Source organism: Pantherophis guttatus, chromosome 3, assembly GCF_059756535.1.
Source record: "Pantherophis guttatus breed Tessera chromosome 3, ASM5975653v1, whole genome shotgun sequence".
Taxonomy (NCBI): domain Eukaryota; kingdom Metazoa; phylum Chordata; class Lepidosauria; order Squamata; family Colubridae; genus Pantherophis; species Pantherophis guttatus.
The window spans coordinates 166396137-166408223 of record NC_142065.1 but is presented as its reverse complement, the minus strand read 5'-3'; the positions used below and the strand labels follow the sequence as shown (position 1 = coordinate 166408223).

Here is a 12087-nt window from a genome sequence, read left to right as displayed (position 1 = left end):
CATTCTAACTGAAATTTAAATTCAGGGCAGCATATAAATTTAATAAATAAGGAAGGCTGATTCAAGAGAGCCCTATGTTTGCTGTATATTTCTCACTTTCTTTTCTGAAGAACCTCAGATGAGCACTTTATCCTAACCCCAGCCTCCTTGTATAACGTTAGGCTGAGAGAGGGGAAAAAGCAGAATAATTTGTCCAAAACATCCAAAACAATGAATTTTATGGTAGACCCTCCCCCCACCTCAAACCCTTCTATTAAATTAACTTAAGAGTCATATATTAACAATATCTATATAATTGATAATAACAAAATACAAAGGTAGAGAATTGTATCTCGTTTTTCAAGGTTTCACTTTCATGTAAATTACGGAAATGTTTAATGAAAGGGGGAAGCTGAGTAATAACACCTGACTCTTCATCCATTGTCCAATAGCCTTTAAAAAAATCTTCAGAAACAATAGGTCCAATTGCTTATAGCTTTCAACCTGTATTTTTTAGTTCTGAAATTACACTACTGTCGTTTTGGTGTTAACTGGAAAAAATAAATTACTGCATTGCTTTTCTTCAAAATTAGCTGGGCATGTTTTAGAACACTGATTGCCAAATGTATGTAACCTAGTAAGAATAGCTGTGTAATCTTGTCAGTAGTTTAAAACTCAGTGGCCTGAACATCAGAAGCAGCTAGGGAGAATATTTATACACAGATGCTAATAAGGATTGATCTCAATTTCTCTTCCAAGACCTTCTATCTGTATGAGTAGGATATTCAATTCCCTCTTGTCCTAGCTGCAGAAATTTGGTTGGTAATAAACCTTTGTAATAAATGTGAATGCATTTGGTTCAAAGCTTACCATACCTTTTTCAACATCTTGTTCACAAATAAAACTATTAACATCTTCACAGTGAAAGTCATTCCAGAGCCCAGCATGGATTAATCCAGCACAATCTTCTCCTGGCCCATGGCCATGTTTCCAGTTATCAGGCTGTCCAGCACTCCAGTTTCTTAAATAAAACAAAAAAAAAGATCATTTCATAACCAAGCCATCACATGACAGTGTGACAGAAGAGATTTATAATAGTAAAAACAGAACAAAAAATAAATCTCTCCTAAAGTAGAAATCATACTCCTTAACAAATAGTGCATGACTTTTTCTGGAAATTGAAAACAGCTGGGCTTTAGAGATGGGAATCAATTGGACAAACTGCCAAAGCTCAAAAGTCTAAAATTAGACCAAAAATTATGTTATGGTTTTGGACTGAACATAGACACATTTACAGAGTGTAATCCTTCAATGGGGTTGTATTTGTTTGTTTCATCTATAGCTGCAGATGAGCTACTAAGATATAAATACATTTTACTGTTAGATTTAGATATGCATCTCCAAATCCAAATCCAAATCAAATCAAAATATAAAGAATAGTTTCTTGCTATACAGTATTTAGAGAGAAATGCCTAATATTATCATATCATAAACTCAAAACACATCAACAATCATATATTGCAAGAACTATCTTATAATAAAAAAATAAATTTGCATAATTAGAGCTACTAGATCTGGATTGCAAAACTCCAGAGCAGAGATTCTCAATCTGTTTATTGCCATCTAATAATCCTTCAGATTTCTGTAGCCTTTATATTTATTTGGGGATGTATCGTCCTCCTAGTAAATTATCCTTTGGGTGGATTATGAACAATCACTTTAAGATTTCTTAAGATCCTTAAAGATGCAGTGGTTTAAGTTACAAATGTGGAGATTTCATCAGGATAAGAAGGAATTAACCAAAGATACCAGTAACATTTCCTTAAACTAAGCTGCAATGCTCAACAGCAGTTAAACAGAGAGACTGGAGAAAAAGGTAATAATTTCATTCAGTGGGAATGACAGGTCTTAGTCTACTTGATCTAGTGCTGATCCGGTGTATACCCTGATTCCAGTTCAAAAGAGTTTGGCTGATATTTAGCTTCAACGACAAATGAAGGCGCAAGTTTGGTACCAGCAATGATTTACAACTGATGCAATATGGAAGTCTTATTTTCTGTAATCAGCCAAGTAAAATTGACCCTTTATTGTTGTCCTTCTTCCACCCACACATCTATATAAAAGTTGTTTAAAAAAACCTCTGGTTTCTCTGGCCTAGTTTGCTATTAAGTCTGTAATAAGCATTTTAAGGTGCTTAATGTGCCTTATTATCTTCTTTTATTAGTTATTCAGTATTTTTTTTCTGTCAATAAGCCTTTTGAAATCAAAGAAATATTAATCTGAACCTAAAAGTCAATGCCCTTTATAAGGTTGCTGCACTGTTTCCTATTGGCAGATGCTAAGAAACAGCTTTAGCAGAAAACAGTGAATGTCCTTCCTGCACTCACATGTATTCTGGTAGGGTACCATCCAGCCATCGCCATTCATCTTCCTTCGCTGAGTCAGTGAGACCAATCCAGAAACTGCCTTTTGCAATAACTTGTTTTTTCAACCATTGCTGTGTACGGAAGAAGGAATCGGTCACATTATTTCACATCCCAGGGTTTTGGCTCCCTTAAACTATTTTAGCCTCTTGAAAAGTGTGACTGAGCATAAACATGAGTTTCTGGGCAAAATGAAACCTGGAACTATTTTTGAGTGTATCTCATTTGATCTGAGCACCTTTTCCAACACATTCTTCCTTTCATGCTCCCAATCTCAGTCCAATTTCCTTTTCACCATCCGCCAAAAATGTCTTTTTCCCAACCAATTTTCTGGTTAAAGAAAGTGCGCTGATAGTAGTAATAGCCAGCTAGGGCACATGAAGTGAAGAGAGGGACTTTATTTCCACTCTAGCAATGGAAATTCTGCAAAGTAGAGTGTGAAAAACGCTGCTTCCACACGAACTGTTTGCCGCGTGGTGGGCTCTGCAGCCAGAATGAAAAGGGATTATCAAAGAAACTCCCTTGTTCCTTTCCCCTGCTTGCTGTCACAAGAGCATCAGCTCAATAAATGCTGACCAAACATTTTAATTTGTCTGCCTCAATACAAAATGCTGTCTTTTATTATATTTACAGTGGCTCATTGTAGCATGATGTGGATATTAATGCAGCTGTAGTTGCCCTGGAATCAGATTTTAAGATGTCTAATAAAGAGCTATAAATAGATAAAACAGTTTGGGGCTCTGAGGCTAGGGAGAAGGGAACTTGGAGGCTGAATGGGAAGGGTTTGTTTTATAACTTAAATTAAAATCCAACATGTTACTCCAAAAGCATATAGAAATTACAATAATCATCTCATCTGGAACAATATCCTGCCTTATTTTCAACAAGACCTTTTGGATGTTCACTATTTCTATTTCTGGGGTTGGAAATATTACTCTCAACGATACCATTGGTTTATGATTGCACACACACTCTGCTTAAGCTGACATTTGGGAATCTTTGATTAGTCTTCATAGGGTCAAACTACATATTGCTTATGTTGCCTTCAACTTTGTTTTGTCATGTAGTGAATGTAGCTACGTAGAAATGTCGTTTTATTAAAATGAAAAGATGGACAGGAAGAAGGTATGCATTCCTTTTCCAGTCCTGCCCTCACCTCTGTTGAGTCAACCTCCTAGCCTGCATTTTGCTTTAGAGAAAATCATTTGGGGGGGGGGGGAAGCAGGCATAGGCGAGACAATATCAGCAAGTAAGTAAGAGTAAGAAAGAGTGATAGATCCTCTTCTCATGGACTGCTCTGAACAAACAGATGGCAGCATCTGACAGCTCCATTTCAAGAAAGAAAAATCAACATGGATTTTCAGCAGAATATTCAACCTAGGTAACAGCATCAGAAGCTCCTATAACAAGTGATGGTTGGTCTTCCGTGCAAATACAAGTGGGAGGGGCAACTCAGTTGTTAAGGAAAATAGTTGCTAGTGAAACTGCAACTGTGTTTACTTCAGCTTTCCTTTGCTTTACAGCAAGTAAATGCAAGGATTGGTCACAACGTTACTTTTTCATCACCATTGTAACTGCAAATGATAATAAAGTAAAGCAGTTGCTAAACAAGGACTACTTGCATTTTTGGTCAACTTTTTTCAGTAAGACTGAAATCCCCTGATCATCCCTCCTGATTATCTTTAGTCAGATGTTTACATTTATGAGACATTAACATCTATAAAATGAATGAAGGCAAATATATGTGTCCCAGGGTAATGTTGGAGAAGCCAATCTGGGTTGGTCACCAGGACCAGAGGTTTAATCTTCTGTAGTCACACACATTCTGGTGAGAGACAAGTTCCCTGAAGATGGGCTCCAGCACCAGTCCGAAAGCTCGGAAGACTAAAACTTTGGTCCCAGTGATCAACCTAGATTGAATCCTGCAATGTATAAGATACTTTCTGACTGTCTTGTCTAACCTACTCAACTCCAATCATTGTCAGCTGGCATGGCTGGAAGTAATGATGTTCCATATTTGTTCTTTTGTGCTATTTAAATCTAACAGCATGCTAGATAGGATTTTATACCTGTTCCTCTTTGCTATTGATGAAAACCAAATGAGATGATTTCTCTTCGCAGAAAAGTTTTGCATCTTCAAAAACGGCTCTTTCATTTGAAAAGTAGTAGCAGTTGTCTGAAAAGTTCTTCCAGTAAACAGGACAACCTATAACATGAAACACTCGCATATAAACGCTCAGGAGAATGAAAACATAATTTTAGGGCTCTGCACACTTTGAAAATGTGCTATATGTTAAGGCAGCCTGATTTTTTTCAAGGCTTTAGTATGGCCCGAAAAAGATGCCTATGTTTTAAGACTCAACCCATTAAAATCAATGCCACTATTAAAATAATAGCATCTTTTTTTTCAAACTCATACAGAAGCCTGAGAAAAGATGCACTAGTTTTAAATAAGCATCAGGGACACACTGTGCTCATGTGAAACCCAAGAGACGACTTCTGATTTACCCTTGAAGCACTAATAACCCTAGTAGATATAGTTTTGAATAACATTATTGGAAGCCAAGCAATTTGAAAAACTAATCATCTATTCAGAATATTGTTGAAATGGAATTTCCGTTATTGAGAGTTGCAGCCATCCTTTTCTATCAAATTGGCCTTCAAATCATTTCTAGTTTATCATAAAGAAAAAAAGGGCTCAGTTTAGTAATATGATTGCAGGATAAAATTGAAAAGCATCCAAATTTTATTCATGTATCAAAACCATTCTTCTAATACCATTCTGGGGTAACTTTCTATGCAAAATTTGAAACAAGTATTAACAATGAAATTTGAACAATCCTACACAATTATTTATCAGGTTTTAACAGAAATACTGGCAATATACTATGTTTTGCCCACTTTTTCCATATAATACATAACTTTTCCCATTATTACAAGAGACAAATATTGGTTCTCATATATCGGTTCTGCAGTAACATAGAAATTGTTTTGTGAATTAAAAGATAAGGGAGAAGAAATAAAGTTCAATAAACTTTAGATATCACTGAATCTATATGACAGTTGAAGGAGAAGAAAGAAATTAAAAGATGGGAAGAGGAATTGTCAGCTTGAGCTTATAATTTTTTTACATATAATAGTACAAAATACTAGGACTTATAACAAAGATCAAAATTACTTATTGTCTTCTTAACATTATAGAGAGAAGCTTTAGAAGACGAGTGAGAAAGACAGACAAAAATGTGCTTCATGGCCCCAGACCATCTCTCTGTGTATAATGTTATAGATTAAATGGCTGAATCCAAGCACTAACAGCTCTGAAAGAGAATGTGAAGAATTCTGATGGGGAAAAAAGGTAACAATTACTTTTCTGTACCTCCTTAGAAATCTTGGATTTAAAAACCATGATCTTCATTTCATGCTAGTTGGAGGCTTGAACAGATAAACTTCCATTGCAATGTGTACACAGAGTACAGTCCAATCCAATAGTCAACATCCCAGTAGTTTAAAACCGTACTTTTATATATTGGTAAAAAATATACAGTGAAGCATGCAGACACATAGTGGGTGTGTTAACAGCTTACCGTTAATTTCACTTTGTAGTGCCATAGCTATTCCTGGACCTGGTGGTCCGGGAGGACCAGGCTCACCTGGAAGACCACGTAGTCCAGGTACACCTGGGAAACCAGACAACCCACGAGCACCAGGTATCCCTGGTTCACCAACAAATCCTTGAAGACCTACGGGTCCAGGTGGGCCTTGTGGGCCAGGGGGTCCATCTTTGCCAGGTGGTCCAGGGAGTCCTGGATCTCCACTAGGACCAGGCAGCCCAGTCTTCCCAGTTGAACCTCTCTGGCCTTTAGATCCAGGTGAGCCTCTGGAACCTTTTCCACCTTTTTCACCTGGTGATCCAGGTGGGCCACTTGGTCCCTTTTCACCTTGAGGTCCTGGAGGTCCTTGTTCACCTTTGTCTCCTTTTTGTCCTTTGGGCCCAGTAAGTCCAATTGGACCTTGGGGTCCTCTGTCACCTTTAGACCCTCTTGGACCTGGAGGACCTACAATAAAATGAATATGTGGAGAAAGTCAGAAGAATAATGAAATAATCTAATGTAATAAAATTAGTAAACTGCAATACCTCTTAGTACTAAGAACATATTTCTACTTTAGATTTTAAATCAATTTCTAAGTATTTTTAACAATACTGGGCTCCTTCAAAGAAGTCAAGAAAACTTAATCTATAAGTGTGCCTTTATCATAAGACAAAAAACTAAAACTAGATAGATGTTTACAGCTTCCTTAAAAGATTAAGGAAATTGCCCAGATTTGTTCAAGTTGTTTAATTGTGTTTATGTGATTGTTGTTATTGTTTATATGATTCAGTGTTGCATCAAAGAATGTCCAAAACCTTACCAAGCATTCCTCTTATTTATATTTTTGTTATTTTAAACAAGCATGAGGGGGATTCAATGTCTATGTTTTAATTTTTTCTTGCTTTTCTATTCATTATGGTCACAAAACAAAGCAAATTTGACTAAATTTCCAAGTTATGGGAGACATATTTATAGAAGAAAGTTTAAAAAATGGTGGAACTATCATAAAATTCATGTTCAAAGAAAATTTGTATTAGGTAAAATAAAAAAGCATTAAAACTATTGGAAAAGCTTTAAAAAATTATAGATCTTTTCAAGTTAGCTAGCTTGCAAAGATATCTAGAGATCTCAAAAAGAGAAATCTCCATTTCATGAAACCGAGGAAACTGTCAGTTTTTGGAAGTTGCACTAAATAAAAAATATCTCATTTTCATGAAGTTGTCAAAGAAAAAAAAACTTCCGCTTACAAGAAAAAAAAACTTTTGCTAAGGATCTTCACAACATTGGGCTATTTTTCAGATAGTGACACATTCTACTTATGACATATGCATAATACAATATATATATCTGATTATAGGATGGTAAAAAATTGTAATGGAAACTTTAGAAATATAAGATATTTACATTTCTCTTCCAGAAATGGGGAAAAAAATAGAACACCAATAATGATTGACAATATATATGAAATAAAGGCATACCAAACACTAAAGATCAGTTCTGATGCGATGTGCATTTCCTATTTTATTTGCTTTATTTGTTTAATTTTATCCTACCTTCATTATTTTTATAAACAATTCTAAGTAATGAACATCCCTAATACACCTCCTTCTTCCTATTATCTCCACAACGACAACCCTGTTGGGCTGAGAGATAATGACTGGCCCAAAGTACTTTCCTCTTAACCAGGGGTGAAATCCAGCAGGTTCTGACAGGTTCTGGAGCGGAAATTTTGAGTAGTTCGGAGAACCGACAAATGCCACCTCTGGCTGGCCCCAGTGTGGGGTGGGAATGGAAATTTTGCAATATCCTTGCCCCAGTAGTGGGGAGGAAATGGGGATTTTGCAGTATCCTTCACAAGCCACACCCACCAAGCCATGCCTACCAAGCCACACCACGCCCACCAAGCCATGCCCACAGAACCAGTAGTAAAAGAAATTGGATTTCACCACTGTTCCTAACACTTTGGTGATTTAATGTAAAGTCTTCATATATTTTCAGTATGCTTTTCAGCACAATGACAAAAAATCCACTCCTGGATTAAAAGTTTTCATTAAAGCTCTCCCCATGTGTCAGAGACCAGCACAAGGACTGTAAAGTCCTTTTTAGAAGCTGGGCTAAAGGGAAACATTCTTGTTAAGACAGCTATGATACAACACACATATGCAGACTAGGCTATGTCAGGAAGTTCTGTCTAACTAGTTGCAGTCTAATGCAATGATCTTTTATTATAGGGAGACGGGGGGGAAAAGAAGCCCGTTAATAAGATAAAATTATTCCACCTTCCAGCTTGTAACATAAACCACTGATTGGTAACACCAAGGCAAGATTATCTGAGTGTTATCCACCAAGAATGCAAGTTTAGTTGGGTGTTGATTGGCTGGAAGGTATAAGCATTAAGTGTATAGAGCTAAGTTGTAAACTATTTAATGATGACTCATCAATGCAATGAATATTCAGCATTTTCATTAATTATCTGGATGAGGAGATAAATGGAACACTTAAAATATCTTGTAAATGGCACATACTTCCCTGGAAGATTAAAATAAAATTCAAAATAATAGGTTAAAAATGTAGGCTGAAAATAATAGGATGTAGTTTAAGAGAGAAATAATTGAAGTTATGCATTCAGGAAAAGAATTCAAATGCTGAACTACGGGATAGGAAACAGCTGGTTTACCAGTATTGGAAAAGAACTTGGAATAATAGTTTTACGTTCCAACTATGAGTCAATAATATATGAATGCAGATAAGAAAATGCAATTTTAGGCTGCATCAAGTGAAGTATAGTTTTCAAATCACGGGAATTATGACTTCCTTTTCTTTCCTTTGGCAATCCCACTAGAGTATTTTGTCCAGTTCTGGGCATCACACTTTAAAAAGGATTCAAGTGAATTGGACAATCAGAGATTAGAAACCAAGTATTATAAAAGAGAGATTGAAGGAGCTAAGAATGTTTGGGCTTGATGAGAAAAGATTGAGTGGGAATATGATAGCGCTCTTCAGATCAGATTACAAAGGTTTAGGATGCTAAACTATTCTCTGTTGTTCTGGAGAACCTGATACATTTTACCTGGACTGATTAAAGTCTAGGTTCTTTGGGGCCAGTCATCAGCTGAATACTTCAGCAAAGTGTTGTGGGGAAAATGAAATAAAAAGTGCTACATGCTTGAGCTTCAAAAATAAAGGCAAAGATATAAATATATAACAAAGATATAGCAAAGATATAAATATATAACAAGTAAATAAATATCAGCCATTGATGATACTTTAATTTGGATTCCTGCTTTGAAGAGTGGACAGACTTGATCACCTAAATAACATTTTTCATCTATGATTCTAAGATACTTCAACGTAATGAGTAAACCAAAATGTCACATCAAACCAAACATATAATGGACCAATTTTACCTTGCAGCTATTTTTTAAATTGAACTATTTGCAGAGTACTGTTATAAAAACTGATACAGTGCAGTATTGTTCTATTTACTAGAAATTGGCATCTTAGACAATACTAATTCATTCAATTATTACATTTTGTTTTAGGAATTAGTTCCAAAAGAAGAGTCAGATAGACGAATATGAATTTAAGAATAGCAAAAAAAAAAACCCAACCAGCGATAACCATACTACGTTAATAATACATTTTCACATAATCTGTATTTTAACTATCTAACAAATAGCTTGTAGTCTACACCAGTGTTTCTCAACAAGTGGTATCCAGTACCATAGTAGTTTAAGACACACATTTCCCTTCCAAAATCATTAAAAATGCAAGTGAGAAAAATAGGGCAGAGAAGGAAGACTAGAGAATTGCTAGTCTTCAACTGAAAGTATTGAGGAACCCCCAAAGGTGTTTTTTCAAGAGGCAACTGGACTTTCTATTGAGCGGGGAGGGATACAACATCATCTATCTCCAGTCTACAACACAATCCTTTCAACAGTTCCAAGAAGGCTCCACACTCATTTGAACTACTCAGGTGACCACAGAGATAAACCTCCGAGTGGCTTCAACGACTCTATAAAAAAAAGAATGCAAATGACCAGCTGTCTGCAAGGAATATATATCCTTCCATTCCCTGCCATCCAGTCAGAGTTGAAGAAGCTTCTTGGATGAGGAGTGAAACATCTTCAAAGAAAAACCAGAAAGTCCAGTTGCCTTGAAAAAGCACCTTTGGGGAAACCATGACCTGGATGACTGAAAATCTCTATAGACATATTGAGGAACCCAGCATTTCCACAGTGTTTCTTAGAGCCCAGGATTGCAGCAGCCTCTTTGAGGACAAAATAACATTTATGCTAGTTTGTTTCCTCTCGTTATTTAATTATTTTTATTTTTTTAAAATTTATTTTGGCTTAAAGAAAACTTTCCAGATTGGCAAACACTGCTTCACTCCCAATGAGCTTACTCATTATCCTACCATTATAACAGGAAGTTCAACAGTATTATTGCAATGTTTAAGTCCATAAGAATACCAAAACAGGTACATATAGTAGCAGAATATTTGTAAACATATTATCGTTTTCAAAAAAAAACCACGATTTTGTGGTTCACATTTTTCAGGACCCAGGTTCTTTGATATAGGAATAAAGTAACATGAGAACCATTGGTTTTGACCATTGTAATTTGTACTGCTTAAATGAAATGTTGATATTTGTGTAATTTTTTTCTATGCTGCTTGGAAAATGTGTCCATATTTCAACCTTTGTTCAACTGTTCTTCCATTATTTTTAGATCTTCTTTAACTCTGGAACCATAACTAAATCTTATGCTATAAATTCTATAGTTAAACTTCATGTGTTTCTTAATATAATATGATATGAGAAAAGAATAACTCTAATAAACCTGCAAAGCTGACCTACTGTTTTTTCTTTCCCTTCTATTCCCTTTTCCACCAACTTTTCAGAAAGCCAGGAGTGATGTAGTCATCATATTTATTTTCCTACAATGCTTCTGAAATCCATAAGGAGCTGGTAATCTCAGGTATCCTAGACAATTTGAAAATCAATACCAATATCAATTTTGCAAAAGTCATCCAATACATTTCTTACCTTGCAGTATTGTGAAATTTTTAATCAGCTGACCATGTTTAGAATCTACCAGCTTCATCTCTTCCATTATTACTGATAAATTGGCTACTTCAATATCTAACCGTGTCCTCATCACATCCTGCTGCATCCTTAAAGTAGTAGCATCAAAACGAACATTAGCTAATGTGTTGTTCATAAAAATCAGCTCATCCATATGCTTACTAAGAGTATCTGTGCACGTTGTCCTGGCATCGTTGAGATTGCTGGTTAGTGTCCGTAAGTGATGAGCAGTGTAGCTAATATTACTAATAATGTTGACGATATCTGTCTCAAAACTATGAAATTTGTCTTCTTGCTGGTTAAATTTGGCAGATGTTCTGTTTTCATATTCTTTATAGTGTTCTTGGAGATCCTTCAAACTTTGTTCATTGGCTTGAGCAATAGTAGTGATATTCTCCATCTGTCCACTGAATGAATTTAACTGACTGCTCACATCCTCAAGTGTATCATTATTAGCTTTGGTCATAACTGAATTATTAGCTGCTAATACTTGTAAAATCTGCACTTTCTCTTTAAGCCAGTCAGTATCTTTCCGTGCTTGGAGGGCAACCTGCTGAAGGTTTTGAAAGTCATTTTTGATTCTTTGGATAGCCTGACTTGTGTCATCCACCGATCTCTGCAAAGCACTGATAAGGTTTCTTTGCTGAACCTGGGTCTGGTTAAGATTATTTAGATTCAGTATGACAACATTATGTGAGTGCATTTGGCTTTGCAAGTTTGTTTGAATGTTATTGGTGTCTTGTTGGAGATCACTGATGTAGCCATTGTAAGCTTGAAGAGTTTTGTTAATATTGTTGATCATGAAAGAGTTGCTGTCCAAAACACCATTCATTTGACTTTGCCTGTCATTTAACATGCTACCAGATTCTTGTAACTTTTCCAGTGTCTCTTTGTTCTTTGTGGTTTTTTCTGAAATCTCATGAAGTTGCTGGCGGAGGGCTAGGACATCAGCTTTGAAACTTGAAAGCTCTGTGTTTGTGGTCATGGCTTTCTCTTCAGCTTGATAAT

The 12087-nt window shown here is 35.9% G+C and overlaps 1 protein-coding gene and 1 long non-coding RNA gene across 3 annotated transcripts in view; one reads left to right on the top strand and one right to left on the bottom strand.

The window, feature by feature from the left end:
* Nucleotides 1-11956, top strand: part of LOC148114891 (uncharacterized) — a 24585-nt gene extending 12629 nt beyond the window's left edge. Inside the window, exons 3-4 of one of the 2 annotated variants that reach the window (XR_015733349.1) lie at nt 5604-5757; nt 10896-11956. This is a non-coding gene — a long non-coding RNA (uncharacterized LOC148114891). Of the gene's footprint in view, nt 1-5603; nt 5992-10895 lie in introns of those variants that run through there. The other variant, XR_015733348.1, reaches the window with a different exon arrangement.
* Nucleotides 1-12087, bottom strand: part of COLEC12 (collectin subfamily member 12) — an 87375-nt gene that overhangs the window by 2172 nt on the left and 73116 nt on the right. Inside the window, exons 5-9 of the mRNA XM_034429560.3 lie at nt 11041-12087; nt 5987-6457; nt 4472-4608; nt 2367-2476; nt 855-1000 (exon numbers count right to left, since the gene is read on the bottom strand). Coding sequence (XP_034285451.1) covers nt 855-1000; nt 2367-2476; nt 4472-4608; nt 5987-6457; nt 11041-12087 — 1911 coding nt within the window. The remainder of the gene's footprint in view (nt 1-854; nt 1001-2366; nt 2477-4471; nt 4609-5986; nt 6458-11040) is intronic.